We start from the raw sequence: 20,428 nt of genomic DNA on the forward strand, positions 1-20,428 counted from the left end.
TTTATTATCTTACTATTAATTGATAAAAGTCGCAGCTTATTGATTGAATCATGCATGCGCATGAGCTAATTTGCTCAAAAGCAGGTTGCTGCATGTGCTTTAGTGTCACAGGTTTCCCTGAAGTTACTCGCAGAATGGTGGTGCAACATTCCATTATTTACTTCAGTCTGTTGCTTGTGATGTGCCAAAAAACTTTTCCTGTATTTTTTTGTAACCATTGCCCCATCAATTAATGAGCAAATATATTGCTACCATTTAGCCCTCTGTTCTATTCATGCTCATTACCATTACAAATACTGACTTTGGGTGCGTCTAGGTGTCATTCTAATGGTTTGTTTTAGACCAGGCATGGCCAAACTTGGCCCTCCAGCTGTTTCGGGACTACAACTCCCATCATCCCTAGCTAACAGAACCAGTGGTCAGGGATGATGGGAATTGTAGTCTCCAAACATATATATCTATATCTACACACATAAAGTTTATAAACAGTGAAGGGTACAAATCAGGTTTTTTAATGGGGAGGATCTGAAGGTTCTTTTTTTGATCTGGTCAAGTGGAAATCCAGATAAGAAACAGGGGCGGGATTCACCTCATTGAGTCCCGTCAGAGTAAGCCCTCCTTCACTTGCTAAAAAAGGAATTTCCCTTGCCTCCACCTGTACCCTTCTGTACCCCAGATTGGCTCTGGGGTGGTCGGGGTGTGAGGGAAGGAGAGGGAGGATCGTTCCATCTGGCCAGCTGCAATGCTTGCAACAACAAGTTGTTCACCATAGTGTGGCGTTTAATTTCACCTTAGATACTTATGTCCCAGACTCCCAGTTGTATAGTCACAGCAATATACTGGTAAGCTCGTGTGTGTGTGTGTGTGTGTGTGTGTGTGTGTGTGCCAGCGTAACTCCAATTTAAGCAGAGCTTAAGACAGATTTACCAGTTATATGTGCATAATATGTCCAGTATATCAAAAGATCTGCCATAAGACCTTCACTCTAAAGATGCTGTAAAGCATTCATATTTTAATTTCTTTGTTACATTTGTAGACTGTCCTTTCTTCAAGGATCTTATCTTAGTATTCAGAGGATCTGATGAATATCTGCAGCTTTACAGCATCTTTGGAGCTGTACTGGGAGGAGGAGGATGGGAGAATTTTGGTTCAATTCCTATCTGGTCCAGGGTTCCTGAAACAATACGTATCCTAAAATGCAGCTATATATTAGTGAAAGTAACATAGAAGAAATGCATCGAATTAGGGGAAATTGCTTGGGGGAATAGTATATTGGGCAAAATATACAAAAATGTGTCTCACTATGAGAAATTCAAACTGAAACTCTGAGAAATTTCTATAAGGACTTTTAAAAATAAACAAATCTCATAATGATGTGGAAATGTGGATAAGTGAATATCAGAGAAATGAAGAACCGGGAGGCTTCGCCCTGCCAGATCTGAAGTTATACTACGAGGCATCATGTCTTTGCTGGTTAAAAGAATGGATAAAACTTAAAAATACAAAGCTCCTGGATTTGGAAGGATTTGATAACAGATTTGGGTGGCATGCGTATCTTTGGAAAGGAAAGAAAAAAGGTTACAAATCGTTTGAAAACCATATCTTCCGGAGATCCCTAATGGAAATTTGGGACAGATACAAAAATATATTAGAAATGGGGGTCCCACATTGGTTATCCCCATTAGAGGTTATAGGTGTCAAAAAAACTAACATGAGAAGTGAATGGGTCACCTATGGAGATTTGGTGGTGAAAGAAGGAGGGAAATGGAGATTGAAACCATATGAACAAGTAAAAGAACATGTATTTGACTGGTTGCACTACTATCAGATAAGTGAAATGTTTAAAAAGGATGAAAAAGAAAAAGGGTATAGAGAAAAAGAGTCAAAATTTCAAACAGAAATAGTTAATAATGATTGTAAGATAATTTCAAAAATGTACAAAATTTTGTTGGAATGGCACACAATAGATGAGGAAGTAAAAGCGGTAATGATTCAATGGGCCAGAGATTTAGGATACAACATAGATATGGATGATTGGCAAAAAATATGGAATGAAAACTTGAAGTTTACAGCATGCATCACATTAAAAGAAAATGCTATGAAAATGGTATATAGGTGGTATATGACACCAGTAAAACTAGCAAAAATGTACAAAACTTGTAACAAATGTTGGAAATGTAAAGAGAAAGAAGGTACATTTATGCATATGTGGTGGGACTGTAAGAAAGTAAGGGGGTTCTGGGAGATGATATATAATGAACTAAAGAAAATGCTGAAATATAGCTTTGCTAAGAAACCAGAAACCTTTTTGCTGGGAATAACAAGAATGGATATAAATAGGAGGGACTGTAAACTTTTTCAGTATGCAATAACAGCAGCAAGAACATTGATGGCCCAGAAATGGAAACAAGAGGAAGTACCGACCTTGGAAGAATGGAGAACAAAATTAACAGAGTATGCAGAACTGGACAAACTAACTGGAAAAATTAGATTCCAAAAGGATCATAAGTTTTTTGAGGACTGGGGAAAATTTAGAGAGTATTTGAAAACTGTATGTGAGGAATATACAACGCTAGTGTGTTTTAAAGAAGCTTTGTGAAATTATAAGGAATATTGTAAGAAAGCAAAAAAGGATAGAAATATAGTATCTAAAGGCAATACTAAAATTAAGGAATGTGAAGAGAGGATTTTAGTTACGAATGATTGTCAGAGAAGTTGAGGGAGGTCAAATAAGTTAAAATATGTGATGTGGAAATTGGTATGATTGGAGTTTTTATGGAAAAATTTAATAAAAAATTTTTGCAAAAAAAAAAGAGAAATGAAGAACTGAGGAAACAGAAATGAAGAGACTCTTCCATCTCTAATGGAGAGAGGCACTGGTCCTCGCCTGAGCTACTTTCATTAAACCTAAGAAACATCAACTACTTTCTCTGCCCGCCCCCGCTGCTTTCTGTGGAATGCATCTGAAAAGGGATCAGCCATAATATTTTGTAATTGGAAATTGTGGGTTTTAAGCCTGGAGCGCGTCTGACAGAGTGCTGCACTGAATAGGCCTATTCACCTCCCCTGTAGGATCCTGACCCCTTGCGGCATTCATGTGTGAAAGGGGTTTTGTTGAAAGGGGCAAGCCATGAGTTTGCTTTGCTTTGAAATCTCCTTCCTACCCCGTACTACCCACCCCCTCGCCTTCCCCGCCCACCAAGGAGAACACTTTGGTGTGAGATTTCTTCTAAGCTGTGGAAGTTGCAGCAGCACGTAGCAACTTGACCACTTGTAAATTGGCTGTGCAGAGACATATTTTCTTGTCTCTGGTTCGTCCCAGGATGAATTTCAAAGTGCTGGCTGTTTTGAGCTGTTTCACCCTCCTCTTTGTTTGGGGTAAGTCATGTTTTCCTTTGTCCTTTGTCCCTCTGTGTTCCTACGATTCCTCTCCCTTCTCTAGCAGAAAAATAAATATTAAAATGCTCAGGGCATTTCTCCATTTCCCACACAAGGAATTTCTTGTGGGGAGCATGAACACCCACAGCCTCTCATTGCTGCTGTGCACCAGGAGCCAATCTGGGGTAGAGATCAGCTCCTGAGCTTTGACCCTGCCTTGGACTAGATTGCAAGTGCAGAATTCCTACATGTACAAACAATAATATGGGAAGGGTAGAGGCGTACCTAGGCTCCTTTGCACCCTTGGCAAGGAGCTGTATTGGCACCCTCCTACAGAAAATACCCACTTTACCACAATAATCAAATTAGAAATTACTACATTTTACAGGACCCAAATACTCGAAGCATCCAGAATGAGGGCAATGTGAGGAGGAAGGGCAAAACAACCCCAAATGCCTTTGTGTCGTGGTGCAAGGAGGATAGGAAGCTTCTTCTGCATTTGATCTTATCATTGCAGCATCACTTTGTTGTCACACACAAATGTGTCATACACTCCATAGTCTGATAGGTCCTTTTTGGGTACCTGCCCTTGCCCCAAACCAACCTCTAGGTACACCTCTGGTGAAGGGGCAGACAAGAGAACAAAGCTACTCAGCAAACTTGCAGAATCAACATTCGCCGGAAGATTTGCTGAAGATATATCAGGACTGTTTGAGAATGTCATGGTTTGGGTGGACTATACTTGCAGATACATGCATTTTGCAGAGAGTCCAAAATTTTAATTTGAGTTTTTTTTAGAGCGGGAGAAATTCATTCTGCAGGCAAAGATAGGAAGCCTCCTTTAAGGCAAGATGTTCTGTGAACCCCTAGGCTGCCAGCTGGTTCCAGTGCTTGTGGGTCTCATTTGAGCTCAAGTCCAGAGAAGCAATAGCAGATGGTGTGGTGGGACCAAGATACTTACCTGACCTCCTGTCAGGTGAGTCGCTGGCTGCTGCTTGCCAGGAGGGGTAAGGTGGCAGCAAGGTCTGTGGGGTGCAAATGTACCAGTGGAGCCAATTGGGGGCTCTTGCCCATGCATGTGCACCATGCCACCACCAACCAGGTGCTCTCCAGCAGTTTTGGACTACAACTCCCATCAGTCCTGGACAGCACAGCAGCACTGACATGGGTTGATGGGAGTTGTAGTCCAAAGCAGTTGGAAGGCATGCACTTGGGAGAAGCTTAATATCTGTTAGTGTATTGTGTACAGTGGTGCCTTGGAAGTTGAATGGAATCTGTTTGACTTCCAAAACATTCAGAAACCAAGGCACGGCCTCTGATTGGCTGCAGGAAGCTCTTGCAGTCAATCGGAAGCCGTGAGAGTCACATTGGACGTTTGGGTTCCAAAGAACGTTCGCAAACCGGAACACTCACTTCTGTGTTTGCGGTGTTTGGGAGCCTAAACATTTGACTCACAAGGCATTTGACTTGCAAGGTAACTCTTTGTATTCAATTGGCAATAGTCCTGATAGGTGTGGCAAGATGACGTTCATAAATAGAAAGTTTAAAAAAATAGGATTGGTGCAAGAGACTGGTGACACCAGTCCTGTATCATGTATATATGAAGTGAAGGTCAAGGCCACTACTGCAATGTTTCATATAAATGTTTATCTTCGTAGCTGAATGCCAAAAAGAAAAGCCTTCCAAAGCTTCGGAGAAGGCAGCCACGAAGGAGCCGAAAGCCAGTGGCTCCAAATTTCCCAAAGTGCCAAGCAAAAAACTTAAACAGGGGACTCCAAAGTTTCTAAAGAAAAGCCAAGTTAAAGCCACGACTGTTCCCAGGGAAGGCAAGCCGACCATTCTGACCAGGGCAGTGGTGAAGGGGCAGTTCCAGAAGGTGTCCAACACGCTGGTGCTGAGAGCAGGCGAAGCCCTCGACTTGCGCTGCAAAGGAAAGGCGGTCAAATGGAGATACCCTCCCTACTTGGAGGATGACGACGTGGAGAGGCGACTGCGGTGAGCATGTTGACGGCAACTGTTTGTGTTGGATAGCTGTGACGTGGTCTTGCGTTCAGTGGTGAATGTGCTTGTGGATGGAACGTCCCAGGTCTGGAGGGGAAAGCTCTTCCTTGCCTCATCTTCGCCCTTCTCTCTTTCAGAATCAAACACTTTGAGAGGCACAGTCAGCTGACCGTCGCCAATTCCACCGCGGCAGACACGGGCGAGTACAGCTGCTGGTCCTTCCAGTGCCGTGACAGCGAGTGTCGTGATGGAGAGGACAAGATGGGCAAAACATTCATCTTCTTCACAGGCCAGGCTTTTTTCTTGGTTTAAGGTCGTGGGGGGTGAACCTCTTCCTCCCTGCTTCTGGTCTCCCCTTTCCTAGTCATTACAGTGCTATCTCAGGTTAAGTACTTAATTCGTTCTGGAGGTCCATTCTTAACCTGACACTGTTCTTAACCTGAAGCATCACTTTAGCTAATGGGGCCTCCTGCTGCTGCCGTGCCACCGGAGCACGATTTCTGTTCTCATCCTGAAGCAAAGTTCTTAACCTGAAGCACTATTTCTGAGTTAGCAGAATCTGTAACCTGAAGCGTATGTAACCTGAAGTGTATGTAACCTGAAGTACCACTGTATTTCCTAAGACACCCCCACACACTTATGAGGGTCACTTGACAATACTGGGCAGGGCCAGAAGAAAACTGGGTGGAGCTGCAAATGTGAATATTGCGTCTGTGCAGTTGGCTACTTTTAAACACACAGCACCACCAGCCATCCTCAGTCCATGCATATTCCATCAGGAGGGTGAGAGGAGGGCTGGTAAATGAAATGGCTGTGGAGGGGGGTGGGTATGGCCTGGAGATTAGTCCAAAGGTGCCATTTCAAAAGCTGGGAACCCTTTTCACTGAGAGGCAGCATCTTTTTTGACAAATGATCGCATGTGGATTTTATAGAGAGGCAATAGATGACAATAATGTATGGCCCTACCCAGGAGAAGATGCTATCTCTGCACATCAAAGCGCTCCTTTCTGTTCCCCCTTCAGACCCTCAGGAGCTATTTGTGCCCACAGAAGATTACTATGAAGTGATTCAGCTGCGTACAAACCACCCCACCCTCCTGCCGTGCCAGGTGACAAATCCAGCAGCCAAAGTGACGCTGCACCGGGAGTTCCCCCCCGAGAAAGTGCTTGTGGATGGACTAGACATCTCGTATGATGTGAAGAGGGGCTTCATCATCCACCGCCCACAACCTTCCCATGCTGGCTCCCTCTTCTGCATGGCCAATGTGGATGGGGTGAGGCAGATCTCCACAAAATACATGCTGATTTATGTGAACTGTAAGTTGCCTTAACAATTTATCTCTCTATCTCCCAAGTGTGTGTATGTGTATAAGAGAGAGAGGGAGAAAGAAAAGTCCACCAATCTGCTTGCCTTTTTCATTTTAATGTTTTTTAAAATTCAGCTTGTCAAATTCAGATTAGTTCAGCCCAAACTGTCCCCAAAGGGTATGTGGCTGCTTTAGAGATAAAAGAAGTTCATTTCATCATCAAACGGTTCCATTCTTTTGCAAAAGGGAATGTGACTATGAGAATGCAGGTGTGTTCATTCTATCCAAGGGACGTGCTTATGATCAGGGAGATTCAGTCATGCCGATCAAGGAAAAGGAGTCTTGGTTTGCTGACCACAGGTTGCAAAGGAATGCTCAAAACTGTTTCTAACGTAATTTAAAATGATTTATATACAACTCCCAGGCAATCAGGACCCAGGCAGAATCTGGGAGAGCCTGTGGGAAGTATTGTCACTTTCCATAATGTCCACTGAATGAGGCCTTTTTCTCCAGGCAAGAAGTAATTCTGATTTGGCAGGGAGTTGGCGGCACCTATCAAACTTTGGAGTCATTATTCTATCAGTGACACCTTGATGCAAATCTTTGCCCATTGCTGGACTTGCACAAAGGCTACTAGTCAGATTTAGAAGGCTTCACAGGCAAGGCCTTGTCGCAGAGCATCACTAAGGCCAGAGAGAGTGTGGGAGAGGCCTCAGACTCAGGATCCACTGCCCCATTTCCATTCAGCCTGTGCTCCAAGTGGGAGAACTGTAGAATTTCGCCATGCCATGCCTATCTAACAACTCCACAAGGAGCAATGGGGCAGTGGCAGGAACTGATGCCTATATGCTGATTTCTTTTGGTGTGTGTTTTATTTCCAACTCTGCAGATCCTTCTTCAGTTCCCAAGCCAGCTATCAGAGCTTCAGTGGCCTCCTTCTGTGTTGGAGACAATTTCAATGTCACGTGCACTGTCTTTGGGGAACCAGAAATTGCTGTCGATTTCACGTGGGAATATCCAGGACAGCAAGTAGGTAACAGGTTGCTGATGGGGTGAGTGGGTGTGGGATAAGAAAAGTGGCTTGTACTGTAACAGTACAGGTCTTTTAAGCCCGTCTCCTTTCCTGCTGATCTGTGGAATTTCCCCCTTAGAAATTGAACAAAGGCTAGCCCAACCCACAAACCTAGCCAATGAGAGTGTACAAAGCCAAGCTGAATAATGATTGGCCTGACCTCCTCAAACGAGTAGGCCAGAATGAAAACATAAATTGTTCCTCTGCAGATAAACACCAGGCAACCTTGTCATGCGCTTTGCTTGCACCTGAATAATTTCCAAGTTACAGGAGTGAGTGCCGTTGGAATTCCACACACTGGGAAAAGCCACTGCTAAACACTCTTGTGCACTGACTGCCATGTTTCTCAAATAATGTCCTTTCTCACTTTCAGATTGGCAGACCACCCTACGTTCGTGAACGCACAGATTTGGTGCGACGTGGTGGGCAGGTGCAGCAGGAATCCGAGAGCATCCTTTACGTTGATGAAGCACGTGCTGTGGATGATGGTTTGTACACCTGCACTGCTGAAAATCTGCAAGGAGGCACTGCAGTGTCCACCCGCATTCGCTTGGTTCCAGCCTCACCAGCCCCAAAGAAGGCAAAGTCTGGGTAACCGCCTCTGGTTCTGCATTGCTCAAAGTCCAGGTCCTACTGGAAATCCAAAGACTAGAGGCTGCCATCAAAAACCGAGGGATAAACAGTTGCCTTCTTTTATTTTGTCCTTTACCCTTTCATGTTTGACTCATTAAAGTAGCACGAATCTTTTTGAAGCAGAGGCAGAGTACCTTTTTGCTCGCAGGGATATTGTGAAAGACAGGAAAACGCTCAAAGATATTCATGACTATTGCCAGAAAAATGCTGTCTTGGGAATTCTGGCTCTGTGTGAACATCTTCATTCACAGGGTCAAACAAGATTATTGAGATCTATGATCTGATCTCACCTCTCTTTAAATGTTATATATATCAGCCTGGAGAGACTCCAGATGGGATTGGGACCATTTGTCTGGTTACGGACGTTTAACCCTGCAATTTTCCCAATTAAGATCCCTGCCAGCAGCTATATGCCCTGTTACGGCATATATGCCTGTACATGCAACAGCAGTTTCGAAGGCAGGTACGCATAAGCAGAATTTCAGTAAGTAGGCGATTTATTTAGTTTTTTAAATTCCCCAGCACTACAGTCCAAATCTGTATTACCCACATCCATATCTACCCCGTAGGTCCTATTGGACAAAATGTAGAGCTGGGCGTTCTTGCCATCTCATCTGCTCTGGCCCTTGCGGAGATGGTAAAACCTTTATCAGGTAGCAATTTGCATCACTGAATGCTTCTTTAAAAAAAAGGAAAGGAAAAAAGGCCTTCACAAAGAAAACTTAAGAGAGAAAATTAGAGGTAGACAACCAGAGATTTTCCAGGAAGGCACTGAAGGCATTTTGGCAACATCAGTTTATTTTATTTTTATGACTTTACCCAGTAATTTATGATGTTCATTTTCATCTGTACTTCTTAACTGGTTCTAAATAACAAGTTCCAGGGTGCCTGTTTTTCCTCTCTAGGTCTAAGTAGCCAATTTTAGGTGCAGGCCCAGTGATTTTCCACTGAACTGAAATGCTCTTCACTACGAAGTTTTTTACTAGAGGCTGCAGAGTCTTCAGAAGCATCACCCATCAGGGAAGGGTGTTTAAATTCTTTGGCTTGGATCCAAGTGTTCCATGTGTGTAGCAGTGGGCTCCTATAAACCATCTCCCCAGACTAAATAGCCAGATGGAGTATGTACACAGATGTACAGATGTACAGATGTATAGATGGCTGTATGTACACAGTTGTGCAGGTCCCAAGCATGTACTCAGATCAGTGGCGTAGTGTGGGTTGTCAGCACCCGGGGCAAGGCAAGTAATTTGCGCCCCCTAACCCGTGAATTTTAGCACTCGAGTGTGAGCGCGCCCCCCCCAGATGTTGCGCCCGGTGCGCCCAGCCCCCCCGCACCCCCACGCTACGCCACTGACTCAGATGTCCTGCTTAATTCAGAAGGCCCCACCTTCTATTGCATATGTGTAGGACAATAGCCATAGGAAGCTTGCAGTTACATGTTGGGAGGTGACTGAGAGAACAGCTTTCAGTCTCCCCCTCCCAATTCTCATGACCTCCCCACCCCACTTTCTGCAAGAGCACACACACACAACATTGTTGCCAACAATCAGCATCACCCTACACTCCCATAATCAGGAAAGAAGGATATGTACCAGGGGACCAAGAAATAAATCAAGAGGTTATGAGGATGGCAGTGAAGGAGGCCAAACATCCCCCCCCCCTTATAAAGAACAAGTATACTTCAGAAATGGGAGGGAAAGTACATTTCATTCATTTGTACGCTGCAAGAAATTACATTCATTTCGCAACACTGGAAAAATTTCCACCAGCCGCCATTTTACAACTTTCTCATGCTATTGCAGCAGGCTGAATAATATAATAATAAAACCTGTTATCATTAAGTGAACAAAAACACAAAACACCCTTCCCTGTTTGCTAACATAGAAATGAGAGCGCCAACGCCTGGATCAGATCCCCACACTCTCATCAAAATAAGCACCCTCCTTTGTTAATAACTGTAAACAGAGCTCTTGCCCTTTGTCTCCTTCGCTAAGGCGTACTTCACGTATTTCATTAGCCAATGATTTCAAGGTGCGCTTCTATGATGGAGGCCGCAATTCTCTACACACTTACCTGGGTGTAAGAATCAGTGAACTCAAGGGGGCTTACTTCTGAGTATACATTTTTAGGCTTATCCACTGGCCGCCTTGCAAAGTATTGAAAGCTGACATAAGTAATGGAGTGGGCCCTGTATTCTTCTGAAAAACAAGTGAGAGGTTTTATTCCTGTCATCCCTTCTTGGCTTCCAGCTCTGATTCTGAACTGGGGGGTTGAAGGCTTATGGTAAGAAACACCTTGCTTGATGGTGGCCACTACAACGGGTGAGTCAGGAAAACCAGCTCAATAGATTGAAAGAACCACCTGGTTAATGCTACTCTATGCTATTTGTATCACCTCTTAAAGGTGCCTGATAGCGTTTGGATCTGGTGTCAACTTTGGCTCCCTTCACTGGGACTGCAGAGCCTTTGGGGAGTTTCTCTCCTGAGAACTGTTGGCTCAGAAGCCTTCCTTTTCTGTGATATGTGCTGCTTCACTTCCAGGAAGAGTTGGTAGAGGTGCCTCTGCAGGCTGTATCCTCTGAATACCAGTTGTTGGAAATCACAGGTGGGCAGAGTAGGGTTGTGTTCATGTCCAGCTTGAGACTTCTCACAGGCATCTGGCTGGGCACATGAGAACAGGATGGAGGACTAGATGGGTCATTGGCTCTACATTCTTTCAGCTGGCTAGAGGCAACCCCCCCAAAAAAGTGTTGTTATTGCCCTTTCCCCCCTCTGAGACATACAGTGCAGACCCAGCACTACAGTCACCAGGGCAGTCTTTAGCAGATGCGGCGCCAGGGTGCAAATATCTGCCCAGTGCTCCCAAATTACCACGGATGGTGTTGGGGTGGCCGTAGCTACACACTGCCAGCCATGGGGGGCCGGTGCAACTCTCCCCCATGCCGCTGTGGGAGAGCGATCCCCGCAGAGGCTTGGGAGGGAAGCTGCGTGCCCGCCAGCCTTATGGTTGGCATGGCGCAGCTGGTGGGCATGCAGGGGAAGGGGAGGCCGCCAGCAAATCCACGCAGCTCCCCCACTTGCTGGGGCGCCCCTGAGAGGCCGGCGTCCTGGAGCGACCCACCACTAAGCCCTATGGGAAAGATGGCTCCGACAGTCACGTCTACATCCTATGTTCAAACCGTTCTTACACACGTTTTTGTGCTGAATTCTGAGAACTGTAGTTTGTTAAGGGTGCTGCTGGTTACCATAGGTCTGTGTGGCCAGCACCCTTAACAAACTACAGTTCCCAGGATCCTTTGGAGAAAACCATGGCTGTCGTCTAAGAGTGCTTTAAATGTATGGTGTGGATAGATCTGAAATTTTGAATATCTTTGGGAAAGGGCACGTTGGTGAGGCTCTGTGGTCCCAATAGCCTACAGTAGCGAAACAAGAAGAATATTTACCTTTTCCCAACCCCTGGTGCCACTACAAGTGACACATAACATGTTCAGCAGTGCTTACTCTCTGAAGAAGTGAGTTGTTCAGAGAGAGGGTGAGCAGGCTCCTTGCATTCGCAGGGCTATATGACGTTTCGTCTGAGGAAGGGCATAGCTCAGTGGTTGAAAGCATCTACTTTACACACAGTAGGTCCCAGGTTCACTCCTTAACATCTCCAGGTAGGTCTAGGAATGTTTCTATTTTGGCTGCTGCCAGTCAGTGTAGACAATACTGAGCTAGATGGACCAATTGTCAGACTTATTATAACACAGCTTCCCAAGTTCTTTATGCCAAGTTGGATTACTGGTCCATCTAGTCCATATTGCCTATTCTGACTGGCAGCAGCTCTCAGGTAAGGATCTTTTCCATTCTGACTACCTTTACCTGGAAACTGGGATTGAATCTGGGACCTTCTGCGTCCATGTGCTTTTGCACTGACGCAATAGCCCCCATGCCTCAGAATCCCTTTAGCAGCACTAAGGTCAGATCAGAAAAGTGCTGGCATTAACTACAGTATAGAAACTCAATCACTTCGATTATTTCCACCCCCTCTGCCAATTCCCTAAAATCCACACAGAATTTGCTTCATAACTTACATAATAAATGCAAAAGAGAGAGAAAACCACTTAAAAAATAATAATAAAGCGGGTGAGAGGTTTTCACCAACACACACATATGAGATATTTGCTGTGATCACTAGTTAGCAGTTTCTCACTCCCGCTTATCATCACTCTGTCATACAGTAGTGACAGATTTTCCAACTGATACCATACCGAAATTTTGTGGAAAGCCTCAATTAGATACAGCGTCATTACAAGCTAGCTGTGTTTCTCCAAGATAAAACCATTTCACCGCTGTAGACAGAGCTGCACTATCCGTGAGGAATGACAAATAAAGGTTTGCCAAGACTGAGGGTTGGGTGGGATCCAATTGTTGGTTGGCCAAATTATTATTTCAGGAACTGAACACGTTAGCAAACAAACGTCACTGTCACCAAGCCATGCTGCAGAAGCAGAAGCCACACCTTTGAGCTAGGCCTTCACAGCTCGCAACCCACCGGCTGTGACACAGCCCACCGGATGTGAACAGTCTCCTAGTTTTGTCATCTACCGGGTACTTCAAAAATGGGTGTGCGCATGTGTCTGTGGGAAACACCTGGCTGACCACCAGGTACACCCAGCGTTCGGCTGGGTGGTCCACACGTTGCAGAGATCTGTGTGACGTTCTCTCAAGGCAACAACCAGCAGTTCACTGGTTTTTCCTGAGCGTCGCTACTGCGATGTGCCACTGTTTTTGTACTACATGCTACATTCACATACACAGTACAAACCACTGTTTCCACGCAGGGAAGTATAAGATGCTTCTTGATTAGAATCAAGACATTTTACACGCCCTTTGTCTCAATTCAAATCATCTTTTCTTTTTTAAAACAAAAACCCATAAAATAACCATTACGTGCACCTGCTATTTATTTAGCCTCTAGTTTCTCCAGCCTGGAGCAACTTCCGTTTCTCTGCAACTACTAGCACTGCTTCATCACAACCAGTGGAGGGCACCATCTTCCTTCTCAGCTTCTCAAGAAGCTAAATTGCTTTTTTTTAAAAGAAAAAAAAATCCCTTGGTTTCCAAAGGCTTGCAATTTTAAGGCCATTTCCAATCTGTTGTTTTCTAAACGGACAAGAACTCATAAAAGCAGGCAAAAATACCTTCTATTGAAAAAAAAAATTTTTTTTAAAGAACCGAGCCCAAGGAGGTGCCCGTTCAATTCTCTCCCAAGCCGTGTCAGCAGCTGCTTATCTGATGCAGCAGTTTCAACATGGAAAATGATGGCAGCCATGTGGGCAGGGATTGAACACATCATGGAGAAGGGTATGTAAAAAAGATTATGGTCATCGAGCAGAGAAAATGACACAGCAGAGTCATTTTCTGGAGAGAGAGAAAGTTCTACCAGCAATGCAGGAGCTGATAAGTAGCTCCTTTGTGACTGGGTGAACATCTAGAATGGACCTCAACCACAGACGTTTGTATCCATATTTTTGCCTGAGTTCTCAAAGTTTTGCATTTAGGAATCAAAATGCATGTTTGTGGTCCGGTCTGCCTCTTCCAGCTCAGACCAAAACAGTTGTGGGCATGCAAACTCTGGTTCCTCCAAAACCTGGCAGATAAAAGGACATTCGGATCCGGCCTGTGCCTTCAAACTTCCATTGTCTCTCTTCTATCCTATGGCTTCTTCTCACCTACAGCTTTTTCTACTGAAATCTTAAATTATGGGTCACTCGGATTCCCACCGTATCTCCACCATTTCTACCATGGCCCAATATATATGAGGTAGCAAGTCTTGCTACCTCCCTGAGGGGGTGGGGCAAGACCCTTAGTCAGTGCTTAGTGGCATACACAGAAACATCTTGGCTAGCATTAAAGCTGACCTCCTTTTGTGTGTGAGGGAATGTGGAGTACCCCCCCCCCCTTATTCCTAATTCAACCTCTTCAAGTGTCACAAAACAACGAGGCCACCTATGGGAGAAAATCAAAGCACACGGAACCTCTGGAACCTTCCTTGCGCCCAAGTGCCACTCAGCATGAGAGTTCTAGGTCTAGTCGGCAATAGAGAGGCCTAGAACAAAAGGAAGGAGCCACCTCTCCCCTCCCTGCCCCACCCCAGTCTTTTTGGCCTATCCGAATGCTACGTAGCGATGAGTGTTGCCTCCGTGGAGATAGGGAATGGGTGGGGAGAGTCGCCATTCAGCACTCGGTACAGCAGCTCTTCCTTCTCCCGGTGAGCTTGTGCTCGCAGCTGCGACTCCTTCTCCAGGGACTCGCGGAGAGTGAGGAGCTCGTCGGACAGTTGCCTGCAGGGCAGAAGCACAGAGTCAAATGACTTTGGAGTCCTAGAACCAGTGGAGAGACGGAGGCTGGTGGGGCCAACTTGGACATGTAGCAGGCAACTGCATTTCCCCTCGTCTTCATCCCCAACTGTTTGCCGCTATGAAGACAGGAGGGAAGACTCCCTCTACTGAGATCAAAATGACAATCACAACACGCCCAAGTGGGGCCTATGGGGAGGGGAAAGTCCATATTGGTGCCAAGCTTTGTGGAGGGACCAATCTCCATTCAGGCCCCAGGGGGGAGGTGAAGAGATATGCCTCCCCTTCCACAGAGCCCCCGCTTCAGAATGGGAATCAGGCTCCCTTGCCCCTGTAAGTCAACATGAACACATAGTAGGCAGCTACACATCTTAAGCGAGTAGCCCTCAGTTTTCATCATGAGCACTTTCTCACCTCTGTCGAGTGAAGTGGGAAGATGTAATACTGTGGGGAAATGTAATGGTATTGAAATCGGGTACGGGGAACATGAAATGCACACACTACAAATGTTCTGAAAAATGCTTTTATAAACCACCAAAGACTCCCTTAATAGAGCCCTCCCTCCCTCCCTCCCTTTCTTTCTTTCTTTCTTTCTTTCTTTCTTTCTTTCTTTCTTTCTATAGCAACTTTTCCAATCACAATAGCACACTGACACAAGAACTTGAGCAGGAAGCGCATCAGAGAAGAGGTACTCTCTAGCATAAAGATTTTCTACTGTGGTAGCTGGTTTGGCACTGCCACAACTATGCTGTCTGTGCTGATCCTATCACCATTGTTGTAATTATTATTTTGATTTATAGGGTTTCTTACCCACCCTTCTCTAGAAGGCCCAATGGTGGGTTAAGGTAAAGGTAAAGGTACCCCTGCCCGTACGGGCCAGTCGTGTCCGACTCTAGGGTTGTGCGCCCATCTCACTTAAGAGGCTGGGGGCCAGCGCTGTCTGGAGACACTTCCGGGTCACGTGGCCAGCATGACGAAGCTGCTCTGGCGAGCCAGCACCAGTGCCACACACGGAAACGCCGTTTACCTTCCCGCTATAAAGCGGTACCTAATCATCTATTTGCACTTTAGAGTGCTTTCGAACTGCTAGGTGGGCAGGAGCTGGGACCGAAAGACGGGAGCTCACCCCGCCGCGGGGATTCGAACCGCCGACCATGCGATCGGCAAGCCCTAGGCGCTGAGGTTTTACCCATAGCGCCACCCACGTCCCAACATGGTGGGTTACAACAATATAAAAACAATATAAAAACACAATTATTAGCGTCACTTAGAACAATGTACAGTCTCTGGTGGGCTGCATCTGGTTATGCAGGACAAGCACACTGAATCTAGGTCCTGACCCATAGGCTTTCCCTGGGCCCTCTTTAGGTGCACCATCCCAAAGGCCCTTCTCCAAGGTGAAGTGGGAAATAGATGCTTACTGCAGCTGAAGGTCTCACCTTGTCACTGCCATGTGGTTCTGCATCCGAACTTGGAGATCTTCATTCTCCTGTTGAAGGGTTTTAACTTTCTCCTCGAGCAACAAATTTCTCTCCATCTGTAAGCAGGCCAAGGGTGTGATCAAACACCAAATGCAATTGCAACACAGTTCACCCCAGCTACAGGTATTCCACACATGCAATAACATCAAGAAATCTCCCAATTAGGTATTTTAAAACTTTGTGGGAACATGTCTGCATGGAACCCCCTTCTTATTAAATATGTTGGAGGTTATGTCACTTGGGAAAGTCTGCAAGAGGCACCAAACCTGGTGTCTGCCCTGTCTCTGATTGCTGTGGCAATGTAGGCTTGTATGTAGTCTCTGCTCATGTATCTCTTTTAGTTCAGAGCTATCTACCCATATGATCCATCTACCAAAAAGAATTTCAGTAGTACAGCAGAAACCCGGTTTGTTTTTCAAGAGAGTTGCAGATGCTCAGCTCACTTCACAAGCAACTGAGCTGCAGTGGTGGCCATTTTGGCCCAGTAAGCATTTTCTGAACATGGAATTGCTTCCGTCAAACACAGCCATGCTCCATCCACCTAGATGTTTCTTCCCACAGACCTTAAAGGATTAATACACCTATAATCAAGTTTTGTCTTTAGAATACTCTTTGGTCCACTCCAGACATCCTTCATCCATGATGATTTGTGCTCATGATACTACCAGGAGAGTTTAATCCTTCCCTTTCTGCTGTGGTCCCAACAAAAAATTCCCCACCTGAAGTGGCTAGTTGCACTGGAAGGGATGTTTCCACACTGGTGTTGATGGGAGTTTCCCTCCCAGGATAACAGCTTCCAAGAAAGTGGCCAATATTGTTGGGATAGTAACAGGATGGGGAAGCATATGAAATGAACCCCAAGTCTTCTCATGCATTATGCTCCTAATGCCAGTTAAAAGAACATTCTCCACAGCTGCTATCCACACTTGAACTCACAAATCGTGAATTTCAATCAAGACACTTAGCACTGTGTGTAATTTGGCCCTGGTCTTGGATGCTGGTCTTGCTGGGGGAGGGGGGGAGTTTAAAGACCAGGATGCAGGACTTGGAATGTGTTGTCTTCTGTAGGAAGCCACAGAAGTCTGGTGATTGAAGTTCTGAAGAGTTTGTGGCCCTCCAGATGTTATTGGGACTCCAACTCCCATCAGCCCCAGCTGGCATAGCCAATGGTCAGGGATGATGAGAGATGTCATACCCAAACAACTGGAGGGTCACAGGTTCTCCATCCCTGCTCAAGAGAAAGTGTTTGTGGTACTCAGAAATTAGCTAGTTTTGAACAGCAGACCACAAGGTCCTCTCTGCAAGACCCCCACCAACTCTTAGGAATAGCTATGCAAATGAGTACATCGAACCCACCACCGTTTCCAGGTTGAGCAGCTTTTTGTCCAAGTTGTGAATGCGTTCATTCTTCATCTCAATGACAAAATGTAAACTCTCTAGTTCCTGTTCCCAGAACTGGCTGGGACTCCCATAATCCTAGAAAACAACAGGGGAAATGTCAAAATGCACCCTTAACTAGAAAGCTGGCAAAGCAGAGAACCACATTAGCAACAACAATAACAACAACAATTTATACCCCACCCATCTGGCTGGGTTTCCCCAGCCACTCTGGGTGGCTTCCAGCAAAATATAATAATTCATCAAATATTAAAAGCTTCCCTAAACAGGGCTGCCTTCAGATGTCTTCTAAAAGCCAGATAGTTATTTATTTCTTTAACATCTGGTGGGAGGGCATTCCACAGGGTGGGCGCCACTACCGAGACTACATCCAGGGACTCACTGTCTCCTCAGTCATGTGAGAGACCAGGCCTACAATTCTAAATCCTATGGTTGGGAATAAACTCCATGGAACTCACTGGGACGTCTCTCTACACATGATTAGAATTGCACTACAAGGGTTAATTTGGTCATGCAAGTACATTATTCAATGACTCAGAGATTAGTGAGTGCACTCCCTCCACTGGGAAGCACTGCATTGAACAATGTTCTCCTTGTGGTGTTTTGTTCCATTACAACTGCTTTCACACATTCAAGTCATCACTCCATGTTGCATTCACTGGGTGAGAGATCAAGTATTGCTTTCACTTGTAGAGGTGTCAAGTGGACCTTATTTGTGCTTATGGTACGGCAATGCCAAGTGGATGCTTAGAACAGAAGTAGGGGTAAGCACTTCTCCTCTTTTCCATTTTTCTGTTCAATAAGCATTGCTCTTTGGACCCATACATTGGCCTGGTTTGCACAGCATGCTAAGGACTCATCCACACTTCCATTTGCCCTGCTGCTTTCCTCGTGGAAAATCCATTGTTTACTACCAAATCAGAGCAAGCATCTATCGGATTTAGAGCTAATGAGTGCGTTTTCCATGGGATGGTGCAGCAAAGGCAAAACCACTTGGACCAGTTCCTAGAAAGCATGGGAAAAGCAGAGAACCACTTGGACCTCTCCTTTCCAAGCATGGGACAAGCATAAGTGTGGACAAGCCCTAAGTTGAACCAAAACTTAGCTGGGATGCACAAGCAGGGATTATGATGGTTGCTCTGCTCCTCCCTGGTTTGTTTTGCTACTATGCTGAGCTAAGCTATGGCTTGGCTTGGCAGGCTTCCTGAAACCAGGGTCATGGTTTAGCTCCCCTTGACAAGCCAAAAACCATAGTACAGGCTTTGGTTCCAACTTAGGATTAGTCTAGAGAGAGCTAAATAAGTCCCGGTTCAGAGGACACACTAAGCCAAGCCATGGCTGAGCTCACAAATGATCAAGGAGGAGCAAAGCAGCCACAATCTCCTCTCTAGGAGCTCACACACTCGCATGTCTATGTTAAATCATAGTTTGGCTTAGCATTGCATGTGAACTATGCCACCCATCATTGTCTTTGTTTTCCCAGCAGTGAGAGAAGGAGGGAGGTAACATCTGTGTCTTGATTATTAAACAGGTGGAGAAATCCCATCTAACTGATTGTGGCTGGTTTTGTTTTTTGGCACCTGGATGTGTTTCTTATAATCTCTGCTCAGGATTGACTCTTCCACCCGTTTCATTTTCTCTTGGAAGGACTTCATCTGGGAACTCAATCTGTCTACAGTCTCCTGGAGAAGAAATATGAGGCAGAATAAATTGGTGCTCCAGCAAGCATACTGACCCCACCACCCTAAGCACATGTGGATTATTCTGTATGTATTAATAACATTAATTATGTTCCAACACATTTTAGTGGGTTTATAGCCAGTAGCAGATATAACTCCCAATGGCCAGGTAGCTATTCAATCCAGCAGAACCCAGCCAGGATGACCCAAAATTATAAGTGCACAAAATCTGGAGGGAACCATGTTGGCTGCCTCTGACTTGGAGCATATACAGAGTGGCAGCACCTGCAAAGATGACTGGGACTTTTGGTAGGATTCGGTCAGGAGCACTTTCTCTTCATCATGTGCTTTTTGGAGTTCTGCAAGAGAAACAACAGACTGTGGTCAGAAGAAACCAGTGAGAGACACAAGCCCTGCTCCAATCCAGCCAGAGGTTCTCTTCCATACACAGCTGAGTACTAACACATCACACTGTTTGTCTCAAGAGTATATTCAGAAAAAAGGAGGACAGAACGTGAATGGAACTCAGTTTTGAAATCTTTGTGGTCATGTCTCTCTTCCTTCATTTGCACATAATTCTAAGCCAAACCAAATGAGCAAATCCTGCACGATCTCTCCCAGACAAACTACAAGTGGCAAAACCACAATTTCAACATGTGGTCTGCCTGGAGAGAGCTAAACCAGATAATGGGACACTAAGCCAGGCCATGCCTTAGAGCAGCACAGCAGCAGAAGGACTAGGAAGGATTCTCACATTCTCTCTCTCCCTCTCCTTCCTTCTGACAGAGATGCTCAGCATTTAGACATAGAGGAAGTGAAAAATTAAATAGGCAACATGGAGATCCTAAAATGAATACTGTATGGAGTACCCAGCAGAGAACTGAAGCTGAACAATGGAAAATTGATTTAAGAACATGTTACAACATGGCATTGCTGAATGGCAGGATGGAAAAAGTAGAGGCTCATAGACACAAAGTATTTTAGTAGTGGTGTTGCCTTTTCTTGCAATGCATCTATGACCAAAGTATTTCCAGAGGCCACAAATTCATTAATGACACTAACATTTAGTAGCTGGGAGCCGAGCACTTGGCGTGCCATTATTTCTGTAATCCCTCCTCTGGTCATTCACTTTCCTCTAGG

The 20,428-nt window shown here is 45.2% G+C and overlaps 2 protein-coding genes across 3 annotated transcripts in view; one reads left to right on the plus strand and one right to left on the minus strand.

Moving 5' to 3' along the window:
* Nucleotides 1-3,187: 3,187 nt before the first annotated feature.
* LOC310838346 (platelet-derived growth factor receptor-like protein) lies at nucleotides 3,188-8,509 on the plus strand. Its single transcript, XM_083725515.1, has 6 exons — nucleotides 3,188-3,378; nucleotides 5,037-5,373; nucleotides 5,517-5,668; nucleotides 6,402-6,695; nucleotides 7,575-7,714; nucleotides 8,131-8,509. The coding sequence occupies exons 1-6, from the start codon at nucleotides 3,324-3,326 to the stop codon at nucleotides 8,350-8,352; spliced, it is 1,200 nt and encodes a 399-aa protein (XP_083581641.1). The 5' UTR covers nucleotides 3,188-3,323; the 3' UTR covers nucleotides 8,353-8,509.
* Nucleotides 8,510-8,869: 360 nt separating this feature from the next.
* CCDC69 (coiled-coil domain containing 69) overlaps nucleotides 8,870-20,428 on the minus strand; it is a 35,745-nt gene continuing 24,186 nt past the window's right edge. Inside the window, exons 5-11 of one of the 2 annotated variants that reach the window (XM_083725513.1) lie at nucleotides 19,574-19,647; nucleotides 19,190-19,291; nucleotides 17,568-17,687; nucleotides 16,170-16,267; nucleotides 12,366-14,715; nucleotides 9,742-12,075; nucleotides 8,870-9,584 (exon numbers count right to left, since the gene is read on the minus strand). In XM_083725513.1, coding sequence (XP_083581639.1) covers nucleotides 14,550-14,715; nucleotides 16,170-16,267; nucleotides 17,568-17,687; nucleotides 19,190-19,291; nucleotides 19,574-19,647 — 560 coding nt within the window. In that variant the 3' untranslated portion in view covers nucleotides 8,870-9,584; nucleotides 9,742-12,075; nucleotides 12,366-14,549. Of the gene's footprint in view, nucleotides 9,585-9,741; nucleotides 14,716-16,169; nucleotides 16,268-17,567; nucleotides 17,688-19,189; nucleotides 19,292-19,573; nucleotides 19,648-20,428 lie in introns of both variants that reach the window. The other variant, XM_083725514.1, reaches the window with a different exon arrangement.

Source organism: Podarcis gaigeae (assembly GCF_964106915.1).
Source record: "Podarcis gaigeae genome assembly, chromosome: 2".
Taxonomy (NCBI): Eukaryota; Metazoa; Chordata; class Lepidosauria; order Squamata; family Lacertidae; genus Podarcis; species Podarcis gaigeae.

What these genes read in the sequence shown, in the direction of transcription:
- LOC310838346 (XM_083725515.1), top strand. Translation starts at nt 3,324, where the DNA reads ATGAATTTCAAAGTGCTGGCTGTTTTGAGCTGTTTCACCCTCCTCTTT. An exon ending in GACGTGGAGAGGCGACTGCG is followed by an intron (nt 5,374 to 5,516) that starts GTGAGCATGTTG and finishes TCTCTCTTTCAG; the next exon opens with AATCAAACACTTTGAGAGGC. An exon ending in AACATTCATCTTCTTCACAG is followed by an intron (nt 5,669 to 6,401) that starts GCCAGGCTTTTT and finishes TTCCCCCTTCAG; the next exon opens with ACCCTCAGGAGCTATTTGTG.